Source organism: Cariama cristata, unplaced genomic scaffold (genome assembly GCF_000690535.1).
Source record: "Cariama cristata isolate BGI_N322 unplaced genomic scaffold, ASM69053v1 scaffold5272, whole genome shotgun sequence".
Classification (NCBI taxonomy): domain Eukaryota; kingdom Metazoa; phylum Chordata; class Aves; order Cariamiformes; family Cariamidae; genus Cariama; species Cariama cristata.
Window position 1 is genome coordinate 1 of NW_009604285.1, and position 20,809 is coordinate 20,809.

Sequence of the window (20,809 nt, forward strand, 5' to 3'; positions counted from 1 at the left end):
CGCCCCCTGGCGGGCGCCACGCCACCAGCCCCGGCACCAAACCCCCTCCCTTTCGCACCAAACGCCCCATCCTCCCCCGGTTTGGTGACGCCAGCAACGTTCGTCGGCCGGTACCGAGAGCCTGCTGCGGGACGGTGCGCCGGAAGCCTTAGTAAGAACACCCCCCAACGCTGCTAACGTTTTTCTGTTTATTTACAGTGCAGCCACAGGGCACGTTTGTCCCCACGCAGAGCCCACGGAAAGAGATGAACGAAAACACGCCTTTTTTTTTTTTTCCCAAAATATAACTTTAATATATATATGCATATATACATACACACACCACACACACACACTATATAGAAGCTGAAAGAACGCAAAAAAAAAGGGATGTCCCACAAACTGTTCCAGGTGTGCACAGCATACGGGTTTCTAAAACCCCCACAGCAGCTCCGTTTCTTACCTGCTTCAAGATTTCACGTTTCACACTGTCGTCCAGCTCGCGTTCACTGAGCGAAATCACAATCAAATGAGTAAATGAAGATGAAACATTTCTCAACCCAGTCCAGTGTCAAAAAAAGCTTGAAAATCTAAATGTACAAATTCAGCCTTAAAATGGTTTAGTGCAAATATGAAAATTAACAGCATAATCTTAAGGTATTTAAATAAGCTTTAATATAACTATAGTGCTTCCTTCCTATACATGTTTTCCCATCAATAGATGCAACAGCATGGGGGCATTCCTTGTTACGAGTGGGGACACACCCAGAACCTGGGAAGAAGTAGCATAAAGTCATTTGTTAAATCATTTATTTATATTTCACTTAAGTTTATTAAAGGGATATAGGGTATTTATTAGCAGAGGAGCAAAATATTTATCAATTTACTGATTCTGCAGTGGATGGGCAAGGGGAATGGGAGTGAGGGGGTCAAGAAACACCGTCCCTTTTCCTGACATTCAGCACCCACAAATGCTGGTGGTATAAATCGTCCGGTTAGGGCGCACAGCCTGTCCTCCCGGCGGCACGCTCCATTAGAAGGTCTCGTCGTCATTGCAGTCGGCCGTCCAGTGCCCGAACATCTCGCAGGTATCGCAGTAGGGGCGTTCTTCTCTCCTGCTGCCGTGGTAAGCCGAGTGGGGCGGCTCCTCCAGCATCTGTGCCTGGGTCGGACAATCTTCAGTGTCGTGAAGATCAAAGCAGCCGCAGATATCACAGAAGAGACGAGGCTTCTTCTTTGACAAGCTTTCTTCCTCACTGCAAGGTCAGCACCAGCACAAGTCAAGCAGGGTAATTCTCCTTCCTAAAGGAGCAAGGCCTGCTTCCCTGCCCTGCACGATTAGCCGTCTTGTAATTACCGAGACTGAGGAAACACCACAGTGGTCAACAAAAAGAGCTGAACTACAAAACCCCTTCTGAAAATCTTCTGACATCTTGACTACCCTGCAGTACCCCCCTAATCCCTTATACTGTAATATTTACTAAACCAACCGCTCTGTTTCTGTAAATACTTGCACAGACATTATTTAAAAAAGAAACACATGTAAACTAGTTTCTCTTTTCCCTTGAGAGAAGAGCTCTGAAGTCACAACGTATCAAATAGGTTTCAGTTCTATTTCTCTGGACCTGATCTCCCCATCTCAATGCCTCTTGATAGCAACGGCTCTGCTACTTAACTCGGAAAGGGCCAGACTCAACCAAAACTGACAAGAGGTACGTTACGATATATCAGTCTTTGTGATCGATAACTACAGAGAACTGTTTTGCACCACCAGGTACACCATAGTGATGGACCCAGAAAGAAGGCTGGATTCTATCACTAAATTCAAGAGAAATCTACGTTTGTCCTTCCTGATAGCTGAAATCAGGCTGGTGCACTGTGTGGCTGACAACGGACTGCGACCAACAGTTCCCAAAACACAAGCCAAGGTTTCCTTTCAGATTTATACCTGTCATAGTTATTTATCTCCTCTTCGTTGCCATTGAGCGCTGCTTCACACATTCTTTGTATTTTCAAGTTCAATTCTTCGTTTCTCCTTTGCAGATCTACTATCACTGAATTCAGGAAGTCAATCTATGAGTCAAGAAGAAGGACAGCCAGCAGGTTGAGGACTGCACTTCAGAGAAAGCGAGCAACAAAGGAATAACCCTCAACTGACACCTGCAATCCGCGTTAACTCTTACTGCTGGATCGCTGTATTACAGAGAGCACCCAAAGGACTGTGGAGACGCTCAGTATGATTTCCCTTCAGGGAGCCAGGTAGTTCCAGCCCACCAACACGTCTGGCTGACATCGGTGGGTCTCAACCCACCACTGACCGATTGAGCTCTTTTTCTAACGTTAGGTTCTGAACATAAATCCAGTTGTGTAATTCTGATCAGAGCAGCGTCTCTGTTCCTCTGAACCTGCGGCTCTGGTGGGTACTCTCAGAGCTAAGAGTATCCTGGAGGGGCAGTGGGACAGCACAGTGCACTCATCGGCATCTCCCAAGAGCTACAGGCACAGAGATCAGTAAGCCAGCACTGCAGCAGCTCTGCCAAATGTCATCGAGTAATGCTTGGCAAATTAACATAGTGAATAAAATAAAGGAAGCCAAGAAGTGGAACAAACCTCGTGCTGATTGGAAGGAAGGGTTGCCGTCAGCAGGCGAGTTCAAGAAGGCAGAAAAAAAGAAAAAGATCGGTGGTTGGTGTATGTTAATTACACTACTTCTGATCTCTGTAAAAAATGTCTTTCCTCGTCTGTAATCAACATGGCTGACAGCGCCGATCTAACAAGGACTTTTAGGACAAGCAGGTGCTTCTATGCTAACCGTGTTTCCTAGGCGTTTGTTGTCACAGGCTGCCTCTTGCACAGCAGCGCTTCACACGTTCATTATGATTACCATACTCTTTGATACACATTTTTGATACCAAGAACACGCTAACTGAGCAAACGCCTTGCTCCACTGCTGCCAACCCTCATTCTGAGCAAAGTTCTGCAGTTAAGAAGCAGCAAAGATCAACATTTTCAACTGCAGAAGCTTAGAAGTAGCATGGGAGCTCAGGTAGCCCACTTCTCCAAGATGGCAAGCACCACAGATCCAGGTGAGCCACACCTGATTCCTCGTTCACATCCAAGAGGCCTTTGGAAAGAAGGCCCAGGAGCAGTTTGGGAGTGGGCTCTGCTGGGCTGCACCTCACCGACAGGTCAAAATTTCCCATCCCCCTGCTTCCCTGCTTGCTTCCTCAGGTTCCAATAACCTGGACTATTTCTCCAGCATCACTCATCACTTGATTCTTAATATTTACTGTCATTCATATTTCCCTTCAGAAGCCGAAGGTTACAAGATAAACTTGCCCATTATACTCCTGATTTACAAAAACTGATAGGAACTGTCATTTGAAAAATATTTCACTCTCCCTATAGACACACGGCTGTTTTAGCATGCTGATGTTTCAGATCAAATACCTGCTTCTCTTTTGCAATTTCATCTTGAAGCAGATTAGCAGCAATGTCACCTTTAAAGAAAAGAAACCAAACAAGGTATAATATGACGCATACAGTGGCTTAGTCAGAGATTGAAATAACGTTATAGTCTCTAGTCTCCAAAACACCTTATTCTCGCTACTTCTAATTACTCAGTATAAGCTTTGGTAAGGGTGACTTTTGGGGGGAATTGTTTTGACCGCTGCCCTACAGAGGTATATTCAATACTGCATGTTACTTATTAAAATACAAAAAATGTATGTATAGGTGACAGCTAAAGTTCACAAATCTGCAAGGCAAAGCTCCTCTGTTGCAGAGATGAGACTGCACTGGTACGAAGCTTCAGAAGCTCAACATAAGGTGAGCATGACTCTATAAAACGTGGGAGTCTCAGTCCTGTGCTCAGGTAGGTGATTTTGTTATGATGCCTACACGTTACTTTGCAGCTAGAGCAAGGGAAAACAAAACCAGTCTGAGAAAGGCTCTTGTGCAGAAGCCACACCATGAACAGGACAAAGTTTTATGACTTAGGCACATGTTTCATTTCCAGCCAAACTGCCCCCCACCCCGCTGTAAATGGGGCTAAGTGGCAAAGTCGGCAGCTTACATATTTTGCAGCTGGTCAGGTTTCCTTCATTCAAATCTGATGTGTGTTCTACAACAGGAAAGTCACACTTCTCAGGAGGTTCAATTAGTTAAGCCTCCTTTTAACTATGTGGTTAACAGTTGCAAAAATCTCGAAGGTTAAAGCTGAAGGCACAGAGAGGCTCGCTCTTTTACCTGAGGAGCTGGTTACAGTTAAAGGCTGTTCGTTGTTTTCCTTGAGTTTTTGCTCCAAGTTCTTCACCTTTTCCTCAAGTTTCAATTTGTCAGACTCCAGTGACTTAACCACTGACTGCAAGGTTTTTGCAGAAGCGTTTTCTCCACGGAGCACCGTGATCTGCAAGAATTATTTGAGAATGCTTAGACCTTCCAGAATGAAGTCACAGCACCAAAGCAATGCCCTTAGTAGTAAGGGCTAAAGAGCCACCAAGAATACATGCCAGATGTCACCTAACTGGGCACAGATATCTAAAGATTTAATTCTAAGGTTTAACTATGCCACATTAATGAAGAAAAACAATTAGGTGACTCTTCAAGTAGCAAGCATACAAAGCCATATGCTTCTAGCCATAACGTAATCTGAAATTAAGAATCATCCCACTGTTCATCATTTACCTCATTTCTGAGTTTTTCCAGTTCCTCATCTTTTTGTGTGATCAAGGCACTAGTAACACTGATGGATTTTTGTAAAGATGCTCTCTCTTCATCAATTTCTTTTTTTAATGTTGATTCTCTAAAAGAAAACCAAATACAACCAGAAATCATCGAAAGAATGGATTACTGTAGTTGCCTAAATAATTTAATTTCAGGTATTAAACTACTGTAAGAAGTGGTTCTTAAAAAGCAATTTTCAATTCTGTACGTGACTAAGATTTTACATGTGTATAAACATTTCAGATGTTACAACTGTGGAAACAAAGCAAAAACTTTACCTAGGTAGTACATGCCAGAATCTGCATATCATCGTATCCATTTGAATTTAAAGAAGCAAGTTAATAGACTGGGGAGATACAGGATAAACAAACACATTGCACAATGTTCCACAAAACCTAACTTCAGAGTTTTGTTACTTCGTGAAAATTATTAACAAGCAACAAAACATACATGCAAAGCTCATTGTACAAGTTGTCATGCAAAGCACTGATGATGCTGGAAATATCAGCTGGTCCTCACTAATTCCAGTGACGTCATTATTTCCTGAAACACGTACTTAAAGAGTTTCTGGGCCTTTAACAACTGCTGTTTCAGTACAAAACCACGTGGGATTTGTTTTACGTCACGGAAGAAGGGTTAAAAAGAAATGGTCCAAAACAGGCATAAACCCCTTCTGTGTACGTACGTCCAGTTTTCCCAACCTTTTCCATTGATCTAATACGAGATATGACTTCTGCCTACAATTCCTGTCCTGACAGTCACCTTAAGGCACCGTAGCTATGACATCCTCACACTGATGCTAACAAGTCTTCCTGACAGGTCACACAACACACACAGATGAGTAATTGTCCTCTGATGTGAGGACTATTGCTACAAAAGTTCCTTACAAGCTGAAAGGTTTTTGCTTGGGTTAAAAAAAAAAAAATAAAATTGTTACTCCAAAATCTATGTTTACTTTTCTAGAAGAGAACCTTGCTTTTGAGAGCCCCAAGCAGTGTGCAGCGGCTGTCAACCCTCCGAGCTTCTGCAGGTGGTAGCCAGTTTTCTACGCAATTCCATACATCTCAGTTTAGATGATCAAGGTCTCAAGGCCACAGCAGTGAGTTGCTTCTCTTCTTACCAGCTGAGAGGGCTGAAGGTAAACTAGGCTACCGGAATGTGTACCCGCTACACAAAGAGCACGGAGTAGCCAGTACTTCAAAGATACCAAATGAGGTAACAGTTTCATTTAACTAACTAGACTGCACTACACTCTCCTAGGACTGTTGAAGGGATCAAGAGCAGAATGCATCCTTGTGTGACGGTGCTCAGTATCGCTATTAAGGGGATCGCTATTAAGTTCAAATGGAAAAGTTTTCATATCTATGGAATCTACAGTTAGTGAGAGCCACGATACCCAGACCATGAAAGAAAATAAATCTCACCGACTCAAGATAAATAGGAAACTCAACAATGAGAGCACAATTAATGCAATTCTTTCATTGTTAAGATTATACTTGGGAATGGAAGCAGCAAGTGGAGAATCTGGGGTTTAGAAAACCTGATGCAGCTACCAAACAAGAACCAAAAGGATGATTTTGGTTTTGGTATATTTTTACAATGACATAATTAATATAAGCAGGAACACAACAAATTGCAGACTTGCAGAGTCTTGCCTCCAAATACAAGTTCTACTCCTGTTAAATAAAACCCAAAAGGGCAATGGCATTTAATAGGTCTCCTTGCCAACTCTGATTCAGCAAAGCACTAAAAGCGTGACAGCAATCTGTGTTCTTCAGCAGTATTACACCCAATCTGTAGCCTAACCCATGTTTTTAAATGCTTTGCTGAATTAGATCAAAAGCGCAGGGTGGTGGTGTGGGAAAGAAATGTGCCACCAATGCACGGGTGCTGCTGACTGAGCAGAGCTGCCCTCTCCAATCCACAGAGCTGCAAATCCAGGAAATATCTGGAAGTTGCTGCTCACAAGCTCTGCTGTACCTGAGACTTCTCCCGAGCCTCTCTTTGTTATATTCGCAGCTGTAGAAGGGCAGATGGAAACCCCAGTGACTCACCTCATGCTCAAGAGATTGTTAGTTAGTCAATGTTTCCATTTTTTGGTCAGGCCTTCATCTTAGAGATCAAGACCAAATGTGGTTTTTGTACAAATATGGTTAACTTGCCATTTATTGGGTTTGGTTTCAACCACCGTAAGCATTTAAGTAGTTGAAAAAGGCAAACAGTTTGTGAGCGTATAAATGTATTTACAAATTCACTATAGGAGTCTAGAATACTGTAACACATGGGGAGAGAAACAAGAGAAGAAAAGAGGAGAGGAAACAAGAGGGGGGAAAAGGTCCCTGTACTGTAGCATTGTTTTTTTTTTCTTTTACAGAGCATTCTCTCCAGGAACCACGCTCTACAGCTCCAGTCGGAGGCCCTATCAAATGCTGAAACTGGAAAACCTACAAATATAGTAGGGTATGCGTCACTACTTACTTATACGGAAGTGTGGATCACGGTTCACTTCCCGCATCAGCTGAGTCTACCCCACTGATGCTCTCAGCTTCAGTATTGTTTGTAGTATGATTCATATGAGAGATAGTAAACGTAAGGAGCATATGTTGAATGTGAAATTACTACATAGTGATAACTTGCAGGAAAAATCTTGTGGAAACTATTTTATCAGAAAAAAAATAAATAAGGAAATTGATTCAGTGAACTTCAACTTTTTCCCTGCCAATTCAAGTCCAAAGTATTTGCTTGCCAGCAGGGATTAAAAAAAATAACAATAAAAATGACTTTGTCATTTGACACGCTATTTTAAAATTTCACTTTCTTGAGGAGGTTAAACCACATTTTGAGCAGTGTGCGGAAGTCATGGGAGAGAGAGGTTTTTGTTTTGTTTTAACATTAAAAAAATCACCCAGATTCTTCCCTTACTACAAAAATAAGAAATTCTAAGAATGAAGCAAATACCTTAAAGTGTTACTGGGCAAGCTTTAAAAATGCAAGATAACAAGAACCACATGTTAGAAACATGGAGTAGAAATGCAAAATACTGTAAGGAAGAACTAAATTTGCACCAAGGGGCTTTTTTGTTTTGGTAAAAAATATAGACTTTTTGCTTTTTAAATATATATATCTCTCTATTGCTGAGTATTTTACAAAACAAAAGCAAGACACCAAGGAACAAAGGCAGCCAAAATATGTACAACAACTTTACTTCAAAAAAAAAAAAAATTATTTATTGTAACGTGGATAGACTTTCTTGAGTCTTACCATTAAAGACACACAGATATAGCAAAGGAAGCAAGGGTAGGAAAGGGAAGAGAGAGGAATGAAATGAGTATTGATAAATAGCGCAAGCTCAAAGACAGTAAGACAGTTAGCAACCCACAATGACCCTAATGAGCTGAAGTAACATAGAACCCCCTTAGATTCATAAATACAAAACTCCTGTCACTCCTAGCCAGACTGTTTCATAGGCGCAGTTGCTAAAATAGAGGAAGAGAATTCCTGTGGGTGGAAGGAAGGTGAGAGCACTACTGCTACGGCTTTGACCTAATTGAAACAAAAAGATGTCTCTCTTTCAGTATCTCAAATTCTTAAGACAAAAGGAAGAAATCATCACTTATTGCATCACCAACTTCAGTGGAATTGGGGAATTTAGAGACTTTTAAAAATTTAATTAGCTCTTCATTCAGCCTAACTGGTTTTGTTAGCAAACAATGTCCTACGCTGGTGTATTTTGACCCCTGGTGGCCTGCAGTCTGCTTCAGTGAGGTTGACTGCCTCTGTGACTTGTTTTATCCTTTCTATTGGAGTTTATTCAACACTGTTGAATGTCATTAAGCCAGTCACAAACGTGGGCATCTCAGTGTAACCGACTGAAGGTAAAGTCATGTTAAAGTTCACTTTAATGAATTCATAATTATCTAGATTATTTCAGGCAGCTCACACAGAGCAAAAACAGGAGAAGGAAAATCAGAGCCACATACCTTTCCTTTTATAACTTATTAAAGATTTTGTCTTTTGAAATGTATGCTGTGAAATAGAACTGCTGGAAAGTATTGAATAAATCTTGGGTCCCTACTCCCTCCTTCCTTTCCTCAAGTAACTTTCTGGAGTTACACTATTTAAAACACACGTTTTAAAACATGTTAAATAACAGGCTATAAACAGCATTCTAAGCTGTCAGCAGCACTAATATCCTCCTTTTCCCTCCTTTCCTCCACATCAAATATGCTGGAGATGGTCCTCAGTTGGTGTAAACATACTAATTATTGCTATGTCAAATGTTCTTTACACCAGCTGAAGATTTCTCTCCTTACCTTCTCCTTCACCTCATCCTAAAAAAAAAAAAAATTACTTACACTTAGGCTAGTCTATACAGCTAAAGGCTGAGTGATGGAGTTCAGAAGGTCAGTTAAAGCTGGAGGTGCAGCCGTTCCTTTGCCTCTCTGTATAATAACTGATCAAATTCCTACTTTCTCTGAGGAAGCTTTAGCTTGTGTAATACCCCGGGTGCCTGCTGTCCTTTAGAAGTGTCTGAGATACAATAGAGCATGACCCACCTCCCAGGTAACAGATTATTAGGGAATAAAAAAAGGGATCAGTGTATAATAACTGAGTAGCTAAGGATGTGCATAAATACCAAAGTGCCATTCACTGTTCTTTGTTGCGACCATTATAAATTCAGGAAATTTAACAGGGGTTCGTTTGTTTTTCCTGGAACACGCTTGGTGTCATGGAGAGCTGTGTCTTTTTCTAAGAGTTTATATAATTACTTTTGAAAAGCCCACATTTTCCTAAAGACATTGTGGCACTCAGCCAATTAGCTTTCCATACACACATTGCAGAAAGACAGTAAATTTTGTAACTTGGGACCATTTACTGAACAGCACAGTTTACAAATGGATGCCCCAGTCACCAAGGACAAATCTCCTGGTGTTTAAAAACAGTGCTGAATGAACTGCAATAACTACTGCCACAACGAACTCAATATCCCATAATTAGGAGAATAATCTATTCAAAGCTGAATAACTGTTGCTTTTTTTTTTTTAAAAAAACCACCAAACCAAACCTTAGCATCACTGTATTTTCCATTATTCCTTGACAGGTCAGATCTGTATGCATGCATTTTTAGAAGACTGAGGGACAATCCAATATTCCAGAGCAGACTTAAACCAAACACTAAACTGGTTACTGAAAATGAAGAGAACTACTACCATGCAAGAGGTGCATAACTAAAGAGGAAATGGTAAATACCACTGCATACATTAATACAGTTACATTGCCTTCTCACTTTTAATAAAGAAAATATGGAAGATACCATCTATTATCCAATCTGTTTAACAACTTGGCACTTTTAACTATGATACAATAGAAAAGAACCACTTTCTTAGCAGTGTTTCTGTATTATGTTTTCTGAAGTTTTCTGTAGGACTGTGCAGTTAAACACACATCAGAAAAAACAACTTACCTTTTTTTCATCTCTAATAACTGGTTATTGAGTACTGATCTCTCCTCTTCCAGCTAAAACACAAGTACAAAAAGACTACAGTTAATACACTAAGGATTGTTTCTTTAATATAATACATCAAAGCATTATTATCATCATAGAACAAATGTGGGAGAGGCTACAGAGCCTAAAAATCCTTCAAGTAATTGATTTTCTACTAGGACAGCACACACACACACAAACACAAATTGTTCAGTGACCAAGGATATTAGCTAGTGAGGGGCTATTACTACTTTATACAGTATAGAGTGTATCTATAGTAGAGTAGTGAGGCTAGTATTGCCTTATTCGGTATTCCCGGGCCCCACGCACGCCAAAGAGAACCATAAGCCTTTGTGCGCCTGGCTGTTAACTTTAGCCCAGTATTGGTGAATTACTGGATTTGCTGTTCTGACCTGGATAATCCGTATTTGTTACTGTACCATTATTTAGAGATAAATTATTGATCCCTAGAGCTGATAGCCTGGTGTTTGTTACCATATCCAGAACCTGTAACCCAGCAGGGCCACCCTAAGCTCTTACAACTAGTAAGGCCTTCAACTGAAAATACTGTTGCTGCAGGTTCTTGGGGTCCACACTGACAGGCACACGTAGGTTTAGGAAAAACAAAACAAAACAACCAACTGTAATTTGTACAACAACAAAACTGGAAAGGCCCACCACAGAAACACTAAACTTCTGATAAGGTTAAGAAATTAAGTATTTTTCAGGCCAATTAATTATTTTTCACCACCTCCTCCTTTCTTCTTACTCAATGGCCAAAGTCAGCAATTACTGCCCTGCAGAACCACTTATAGTAGCAACTACTCATGCCTTTACTTGAACACAATCAGTGTTTAGATTTCACAAGTTTTCAGGGTTCATCCACAAGGTTAGCGAGACATACATTTATAACAGAAACCTCAGAGCCCCAGGAACAACAGCAAATAATCTCTTACTGACTAAATCCTTTCAGCACTTTGCAGACATTCAGGTTTGGCACGGACAGGCACAGAAAGCGTTAAGAAAGTTATACTGAGAAGGAAGCCTGCTTGCCAGCCTCCAAGACTAGGTTAAATGCAGCTCACCTAGATAAATTGTCTCCTCCATATTTTCTGACAACTTACCTTCTCCTTTCCTGTACAGTGTTGTTAAGCCTTCCAGGTTTAAGATTAATTGGTACAATTTTGCTGGGGCTTAATCAGACAACTTTATTGATACAGAAAATAGATACTACAAGGGTGTAGAGAGACATATTAAGAAGTCTTAAAGCAAATCAAAATGTCTCTCTCAAGGAAAGCAACTGCTGTAAGGCTGCAGGACAGCCACAGTACCATGGGGGTATGACCAAATTTTTCCTGCAGGCAAGTCAAACCCAGCAATTTCACCAGCAGCACAAAGTAAACCCCGTTTCCGAGAATTTTTGTCTGTTTCCTACACAGAAGCAGTCTATATGAACTCCTTACATCTGTACAGATCAATGTTATAAAAAAAAAAAAAAAAGGAAAAAAGAATATGAAAATTCTGAGAAAGGTTTCACTTGTAAATCTCAATGAGCTGCACACTACTGAGCTGCCTCTCCAGAACGCCCCTCTGACATCTATTTTATGTGGCCCCTCACCTCCCTCACACTCACATTGCAATCTCTTGTGCATCACACTTTTCCAGCTGGTTTCTTGGACCACTTTTCCTCTACCAGCACTAGCATTCCTCTACAGTCACGCTGTGCAGCATTAACCTGGCTACGGTCCACAATCAAATCGCTTCCTTTCACCTTAGGCTAGCTTACCTTTCTGGGGTTTACCCTCTTGACTGCCACTTGCAATTGGAAAAACCTCATATCGGTATTATTCACCCTTGCTCCCCACAAACCATGTCGACAGTGCTCCATGATGCTCCCCCCTGCTTTTTATCGGTTTCTTTTAGGGAAAGGTTGCAGTGCCTGTTTAACTTGGAAAATCCTTCAAGATTTCTGGAATGCTCCAAGATTGTGAGCATAAACCCTGCATCTCTCCTCCTTTTTAGTTTCCTGCTTGGAGGGATGAGTGATTTTTGTACAGACCAAGATAGAAGTGGATTTAAAAGAGAGAAAAGTAAAGGAGAACAAGATGTGTAAGGGAGTTGTGCAGCTTCTAAACCCCTGTTGCAGCTGCATGAGTCACAGATCAAGCCTTGAGCAGGTAGAAGGGGAGAAAGGACACCCCTTCTCTCATCAGCATTTCTCCAGCAATCCACTCACTCTCATTAGCCTCAGAGCAGACTTCTCGCACACCTTTAATAAAAGATGGACCAGCTGAACTAGTAGAAGTTTCTACACTTTTTCCAAGGAAGTTAAAATGCCTGGGCAGGTCTGAGGCTCCAGAAATACAACAAATAATTTGAAGCCAGAAAAGTTCCCTGAGCTCAATATCTATCTGACTGGGAATCTTTAACTAATTACAAACAGCTAATTATTTATGGATCAATATAGAAAAGCACCCCTCAGCATCTTTAGTACAAGACACTTTAACCTTTAGAGGTCAGGATAAATCATTCATGAAAGAGTATTCATTAATTTTGCAAAGTGTGTCACATGCAGCCACAGATTCACTAACCCAATTGACTAACACACTTGCTAGAATTTATATAGTTACCATAGCGACTGCTCAAAATACTTAAAGCATATGCTTGCTACCTTTCTTACTGCATTTTAATAGGCACATGCACAGAAACTCACAGAGGCTGAAGCACTGCTACATTCTGTGCTTTCCTCCCTACTGTCCAAATTTTCAGTACCCACTGCATAAAATGCAGCTCCATGAGCAATCCTGCTCTGTGTTAAACCTCTTCATTGCCACCACGGACATTTGCTCTCTAAAATCTAATCCAGCAGTTCTTCATAGTGACATTTTTTTCACTCCCCACAGACAGTTTGAACCAAGGAAGCCCAAAACATGCTGCAACTCGGCGCCTAAGCACGGTGTACATTCACTGAGTGCCAGCAAAGTAGAAGTGGTGGTGGGGATCAGTGAGACTGTGCTAGCCCAAGACAGGGCTGTCCGTGCGGGAATCCTCAAGGCCAGCTGGTTTTGTTGCCATTTCAGTAAAAGAAAACTCAGTAGAGTTAGAGGTAGAACGAGGGGACTGTAAGTTCAGGATCTGCAGAAAACACAAAAAAAGTCCTCTTCCTCAGGATGACAGCAGGTTTCTACCAGAATGAGAAGGACAGTTAGTGCTTTACATGCTCCACATGAGACAGGGAATGCTTTTTATGAGAACATCTGCCTCCACTCCCAAGTAAGCAGAAAACAGGACAGTTCCGGGCAGGTAGACCGCACACATCACCACCGAGAGCTGAACAATACTGAACTGAGAGGAGCTGCACTCATTATGTGACACTCGGAAGGAAATCTGCATTTTAAATGACACCATTTTGCCTTTGTTCCTTTTGCCACAACAGAGCTCCCTGGAATACCAAAGGCCTCTTCCAGTCTTTCAGGAGGCCGTGCAGTTCACTAGACCCAAAGACACCGTGGCCCAAATGTTACATTTAGGAAATGCAACAGGCGGCGTTCCCACATTTCCAAGATTCAGATTACATCTTCCTCGCACAAGAGGACATAATGCAACACAAATGGCCGAAGGCGGCAAACAGACTGTTTCTCCAAGCTCTAGCAGATCTTCCAGATCTTTGATCTTGGAGCCATCTACTCATGGGCAGAAAAGGCTATGGTGCAAGTGAACTGAGAATATTCCAGTTTGCAACATGATTGACTAATCCGTGTGCTTCATAGATTACAGCTGTCTATCCTGGCAACGAGAGAAAGATCCCTGCTGACAGACCCACGGCAGGCAGGATGCAAACAGCACGACTCCTTCACAGGTCGTCTGGAAACAACGGAGGCCACAGACCGAGGATGCAGTGACGGCTGCCAGCCTACATCTTGGGGGCTGAAGGATCCCTTCCCTCGGGGACTTTCTGTATGTCAACTCTGGCTGCATACGATAGGTAGAGAGATTTGACCGATGTTGTCGAATCCTTTTCAAATTACAACTCTTTCTGAAAATAACAGGTTGCCTCAAAGATTCTGAAATAATTTAAGAAAACATGTGGGAGTGGGGAGCAGAGCTCCCACTGGCTGTTTAGGATGACAGCGTTCTCTTACCACACTGCTACTCAGATGCGGCATGAGTCAGTGGTTGAGCCCACACGTCTGGGACTCTTGTTAATCATCTCCAAAGGCTCTTTAGGATGAAGGAGCCTGTGCATTACTCCTGTCAGCAGCCAAAAGGATTTAGAAACTGGACAGATCTGTAGTCACTCACCCTCAGAACAGGACCCCTGGGGAAAAGTCAGCCTTTTGGCTTTAAAAATATCAAGGCTTTGTTGCAGGATGGAAGAGATCTGTTCCACTGTCACTGGGAACAGGTATATCCCTCTTCTGCACAAGTGCTATCCTAGAAAGGCAATACATAAATCCACATCTTCTATGTTCTTGCTTTGGACACAATCTTCCAAAGATGTCTTCATGGTGTGGCTGTCATCAGAACTGCTCCGCAAGAACTAAACTCACCACATTTAATGGCTGTAAATCTAATTTATCTTTCGGCTAGTACCAGTGTTAGAAACTGGGTAACTAAGCCCATACTTTAAGATTCCAACAACATGTTCAAATGTAATAGTAAAAAATAAGAAATAAAATTTAAGATAGTCTTTTTCTGCCCTATGAACTACCACTGGAAAAACATCTTACATCGATTCTAGTCCTCCAATACCCACTACCTGGCTGCAGCACTGTTCATGTACACGCACAGTATGAAGTTTAAGCAAGCATACATGTGCAGAGCCCTTTTTAGAGACAGAGTCCAACCAAGCAGTTTTAAATACTATTCTGAAATACATCCTAAATACTCTTTTTTTTTTTTTTTTTTTTTTAGTGGGAAGGGAGAACAGGAATAAGGAGAAGAATTAAATACTTAGATTTCCTTAGTACTGGGTAGATGGAGATTTCCACAGTTGTATAACAAAATTACTCCCGACAGAAATAGTAAGCGTCTGTTAATACACTTGGCTAAAGCATATTTAATTTATGCTCATTCCCAAGCCTCCCAAGTATCCTTCACAGGCTATGCAACCTTCTGTTAGCCTGCAGTTCTAACCTCCCAATGCAGGTGGCTTCCAAATTTATTTTAAAACATTCTCAGAACAACTCATCTTTAAAGCGCAAACATGCAGTGCAACGTCACCCACAGGCATCAGCGGAAACGGAACGCGCAGCACTTTCACCATAGATCAGGAAATGTTCCAGCCACTCTACCTTCTGATGACTTGTGACTTCGTCCTTGCTCCTGCCCAGCTCCTCGGCAAGTTTCACGTTCTCCTCTTGCAAAGCTGCAAGCTGCTGGGACTTCTGAGCTGCTGCCAGCTTCAGCGCTTCGCTGCGAGGACAGAGAGTGCATCGTTACCATAGGAACGAGAGAGGCAAGAAAAAACTGTGGGAGAGATTCAGCTTCACAGCTTGGAAAAATACATCTAGGTCACGTGTCTAATGCGATCTGTAATAACGGTGACAATCTATACCTCAGATGCACAGGGATAGGTTCAACCCTGAAAAGCAGTAGCAGCACAAAACTGCTTTCCCTTTAAATGTATCAGATTCTCAGAGAAATGGAAGGTAAGTTCAGCCTGCTAGTTCTGCGTGCTTCCAACAGTTAGCAAGTGCTTGGATTTAGAAATGCAGGGGAGGGTTTGACAAGAGCATTGGCAAGGTTTATAGCCTAGACTTTCTCAGAAGTGAACTTTGTAGCAAGAGGTAAAACATGAGAAAAAAGCTTACCGTTCCACTTCTTTAAATACTTCCTACAAGGTCTGACATCCAAACATACATGAATGTGCAAGATCACAGGAGGCAAAACAGGAAAGAATCTAATCTATTCCATTATTTTAACAGATACAAAACCGAAAATGAGACAAAACAAAAGCTGAAGAAAAAAATGGGTTTGCAGGTTTCATTAGCCTATGCTGCTACTAATAGGTGTGGTTTCCTTAAAGTAAGTTTATTTTCAACAAATTGTTGGAAAAAAATATTTTGCATGGCCACCTGTAACACCAAGGACTAACACAAGTTTTTATATGATTTAATGTCTTACAAAAATAAAAGAGATACACTCCATTTCATTAAGCAGTAATTTTTATGACTGTATTTTGTTTTCATAAAAAGGAGTCTCAGAACTCCTATGTGCCAATATTACACAGAGTTAAACCCTGACTGGAATATTAAAATTACTTTTATGACTGTGGGACATAGAAGAACTCCTAAGTCAGAAACTTATTCAAGCACTTCAAAATACAAGGACTCTATGGTCTATTACTGGGCACATTTAAACAAAAGGAAGTCTGATTTACTTTTCGAGTTCAGCATGTGGTACGACTAAGATTTTCCAACCATTTCTTCTATCTGCTCTCACCTTGACCGATTTCCAACTCGATCCACCTAGACTGGATTAAACAGGCTAGCTCACATCACTGAACATTAATTCAAATTATCTTGGTATGAATCTACTTGCTGATGCAGGAACATACCTATTTTTAACCATGACTGTTTGCTGAACTGCAGTACTAACCAGTTCTCTTTTTGCTTTTGGCATTAAAGCGTAGATTCAGGACATTACAAAAAAAGCACACAGAATACTGGGGTCAATTTGTGTGAAATGCTCCCCTGTGTTTAGTGCCAAGGAACTTTAATCTGATAGCCGCAAGTGCCCCTGACAGTATGCAGTACTAAACGAGTACACAACATCCAGCCAGTATTTCTGCTTTTCTTCATCCCAGTTTTACAGGGAAGGCTCTTTTACAAAGCACGGCGATGTCACTGGGACATCCTCCCACCTCCAAGAGGCACTGCTTTCGAGGCAACAGCATGTCCCTACCTACAGTCACAGCTCCTGGGGTCAAAATTTTCCCTCTACTCTCCTTCACAAAGGCAAGGGCACTACCTTCATCAACTGACCTCTCAAAGGTGTTCTCCCTACCCACATTACTGCTGATCAAGAAATGCTTATTATCAAGCTCATTCCTTATTCTAATTAAAGCAAGGGAACAAGCAAAATAATTATGACAACAAAGATCAATTACAAACCAACTGACAAGCTTCCCCTTATCCACAATGTCTCGTACCACTGATAATTAGAGACCACATTCAGCAATAATCTACGACTAAGATTAACCTTAAGAAAAAAAAAATAACAAAAAAACCCAAACCCACAAAATGATCAGGATCATGAGAACACCTTTCAGTGCTGAAGATTTTCAAGGCAGTATCTTCTATAAATAACTTCTGCTTGACAAATTACTGTCTAATATATTTTGTCTTTCCATGATACCAGAGCATACTAGCCCCTTGCTGCTCTAGCATTAGAGCAACTAGTCTGGAAATAATTATTTTGCATTGGCATTTCCCACAAGCACTGAGGCAGGTAGGAATTGCTCATGGAATGAAATCCTGCCTTTCTTAGAGGAGGCTGCTGTCTATACAAGCATGTAGGTTTTTAAAAGCAAGCAGCAAAACCTGTCAGTCATACAGAAACTGCGTATTAATTCTGTGTGCCGATTTCCTTTGTGCCCTGTCTTCACCTCCGAGCAGTGGGTACGAGCTGTCACAAAATGACTTACGGAACTAACAAGAATAATAATTAGTCAAAGCTGCTCTCAGCTTTCAGTCCAGATTCCAGCTCTCACTCCACGAGTCAAGAAATTCTTCTTGGAGTGCGAGTGGGAACAGAGATTTGTGATTTCATGCATTACATCTCTGAAAGTTGGGGGACATGCAGCCACTGCAGGGTAGCAATAACTAGGATTTTTATTCACAGTGGCACACCAAAAGCTTTGATAAAATTAGATTCTACAGGGCAAATTACTTTATATCAGATGCTTTGCAGTTCATTTGTTTGTGTACTATGTTACACGTCATTAGTTCGTAGTACGTAAGAGGTAGTTTCTCAAATGAAGAATCTCAAATGATAAGCAATTAACTCTATTATACATATTACATATTATATATAGCATTTGTATTGTACCGGTTAGAAAATAAATGCATAGTGGGGCAACAGGAATAAACTGGATAAAGCCATCAATGAAAAATATAAGCAGAACCAGATTTTCTATAAACGAAGCCACTTAAAACTACTTAACACTCCAAGTGTACCTGTAATTAAATCCAAACCGAATTTCTTTGTAACAAAGCTTTTACAATAACCCAGCGCCCTCAGGAGGCAGAACTCTGTACTTCCCCCAACAAACAAATGATTCCAAACAATGCTTGGAGTGAAGGATTTGCTTCAACACCCTTCAGCAATTCAGGAGCAACATTCTGATTTCAAGTTTTACAGATGCCAAACTAGTATTTAATTTTGACCTAATATCTGCTTTAGAAGTGAGCATACCGCAGAGGTACCAAAAGACAATTAAAAAAAAAAAAAAAAAAAAAAAGGAAAGAAAAGAAAAGAAAAGTAAATGTAGCTACAGAGTAATGGTTTAACAGATTTAACATTGAAATACTTACAATTCTTTTCTAAGTTCTTCCACTTTCTTGTTCTCCAGATTTAGAAGCTCTTTTGATTTACTAAGTTCCTCTTCATTCTTCAGGTTGTTTTGTTTAAGCATGTCCAACTTAAAGAGGAAAAAAAACCTTGTTACACTAATGAAACTATACAGTTCTTAGGTGTAGCACTCGGAAAAGATATTCAGCAAAATGGGGGCCTGAGCTGAGCTGTTCCACCTTTTCATCTTTAGTCCTTAAATTAATTCAGTCTGTTTGTACTGAGAAGCATTTGGGTAACAAAAAATGTTACAAGACTTTCTGCATTCAAGTCGAGCAGCACAAAGAATTCAAAGTCCATTGAAGAGCAGCTTATAGTAATTTGATGTATATACTCTGACATAAAAAGTAAAGCTCCAAAGCACCTCCATTTTAAATGCTATATGACTCAAACCACTTCTTTTTTTTTTAATTTAACGCTCGTTGCTAAAATTAGCGGTTCCCTTGATCTTTATTCCTCCAAGATAACTGAGAAAAAGTTCCGCTTTACCATACCTTAATTTCTCAGAAACAGTAGGCTGAATGTTGTGCTTGGAACCATAAGAAATAAATTCCTTTCAGAGATCCTGTTGCATGGGACAAATTGTTGTATATCTATTTACCAAGCTCGCATCTACCACGTAAACACCACAAGCTTGTGAACCTTATTTGTTGGCATTCAATGACACACTATATTACATAACCTATAATCTTCAGCCATTCTCATGGAATTACACGACCCTGTGGATTATTTTTTTTTAATCCAGAAAGTGAATGCCTGCCATTATTAACGTCACTGCTTTTAATTCTCAAGTCATCAGATCTTGTTGGAAACCATTACTGTTTCAGCACAAGCTGTGGCATTTAGGTTAGCCCAGCTGTTCACTACCTATTATTACGGGAGCTGCAAAAGATGAAAAAGCCATCAAAAAGAGGCCACAGAGTGATCAAGATGTGCAGAAAAGATGCCAGTTCAAATGTTAGATACTCTGGGGCGAAAGAGTGAAAGAGATTAGTGTGGATATACTTCCCTTCTTTGAACCCTGAAGTATCACCAAGTGGTGTGAGGACATAGACTGAAAACAGGTCCCTAGAGGAACTGTTGTGTATGTTGGACCGCACAGTTCTTGGGGACCATTGTGCTTGTGTATTTGATTACTGCATAGCTCAGTAGAATTTGTACCTTGTTAGATCACAGTTCTGATTCACAGAAAAGTGAGAAAAAGAAGAAATGGTAAAATTACACATGTCAAGATCACAAGGAGGATGTACAGAGGAAGGAGCGCATTATAGGTGAGAAATGGAGCCGTAACTTTTGTGGATTAGGATCACTGTTACTCAGAGCTCTGCAGCACTGCATCGGAAGGTGAAGTTGCACCGCTTCCTTACAACCAGGGAACTGAAACACACAGCAGTGACATCTAAGCAATTTATCCAGAGCTATACAGCAAGACTGATTAAGCCTCAAGTCAAACCCAGGTCTCTTGCTTCTGTGATCTGCAGGAGCTCCTGTAGCATCCAGAACTCCTATTACATAAGCTAAATTTTTTTGTTGCTGCACCAAGATTTAAAGGACACTACCTTATATGCTGTACAGTATTTGACGCCACATGCAAACTACAAAAGAACATTAGTCACATGGCTATATAAAGCACCTAGATTTTCCATCAATAGGCACGCATCTAGTAAGTTTTCACAAGCCAGTCAAGACTGAGTATTGTGGTGGGAAAACAACAGCATCCACTCCCACCCAATCTAATTCTCTGTAATTCAATAGTTATTCCGTTATAAACAGGGAAAACTTTTTATATATAAGCATTTAAAAGTGATTACTTCATTCTGTAGCTTCTCGTTTGTCTGTCTAGAGTTCTCCAAGGAGGCCAAAGTTTCAATCTTTTCTTTGTGAATGGCATCCTTCTCTTTGGTCACCTTCTCCACAGTCTGGAAAACATCTTCTGCCATTTTGGTAGCCTGTATATAAAGGGGAGTGGGGGGAAAAAAAGAAAAAGTATTACCAAAGGGACCTCTGAAAGCAAAAGATGAACCACAATACTTTACGCACAGCTCC

General features: G+C 40.9%; 1 protein-coding gene across 2 annotated transcripts in view; it reads right to left on the bottom strand.

The window, feature by feature from the left end:
- Positions 1-636: 636 nt before the first annotated feature.
- Positions 637-20,809, bottom strand: part of CLIP1 (CAP-GLY domain containing linker protein 1) — a 59,878-nt gene continuing 39,705 nt past the window's right edge. For both annotated transcript variants that reach the window (XM_009695509.1, XM_009695508.1), the window contains 10 exons: positions 20,575-20,712; positions 18,727-18,833; positions 15,484-15,604; positions 10,169-10,221; positions 4,666-4,783; positions 4,228-4,387; positions 3,430-3,479; positions 2,590-2,595; positions 1,928-2,052; positions 637-1,235 (listed from right to left, as the gene is read on the bottom strand). In XM_009695509.1, coding sequence (XP_009693811.1) covers positions 1,013-1,235; positions 1,928-2,052; positions 2,590-2,595; positions 3,430-3,479; positions 4,228-4,387; positions 4,666-4,783; positions 10,169-10,221; positions 15,484-15,604; positions 18,727-18,833; positions 20,575-20,712 — 1,101 coding nt within the window. In that variant the 3' untranslated portion in view covers positions 637-1,012. The remainder of the gene's footprint in view (positions 1,236-1,927; positions 2,053-2,589; positions 2,596-3,429; positions 3,480-4,227; positions 4,388-4,665; positions 4,784-10,168; positions 10,222-15,483; positions 15,605-18,726; positions 18,834-20,574; positions 20,713-20,809) is intronic.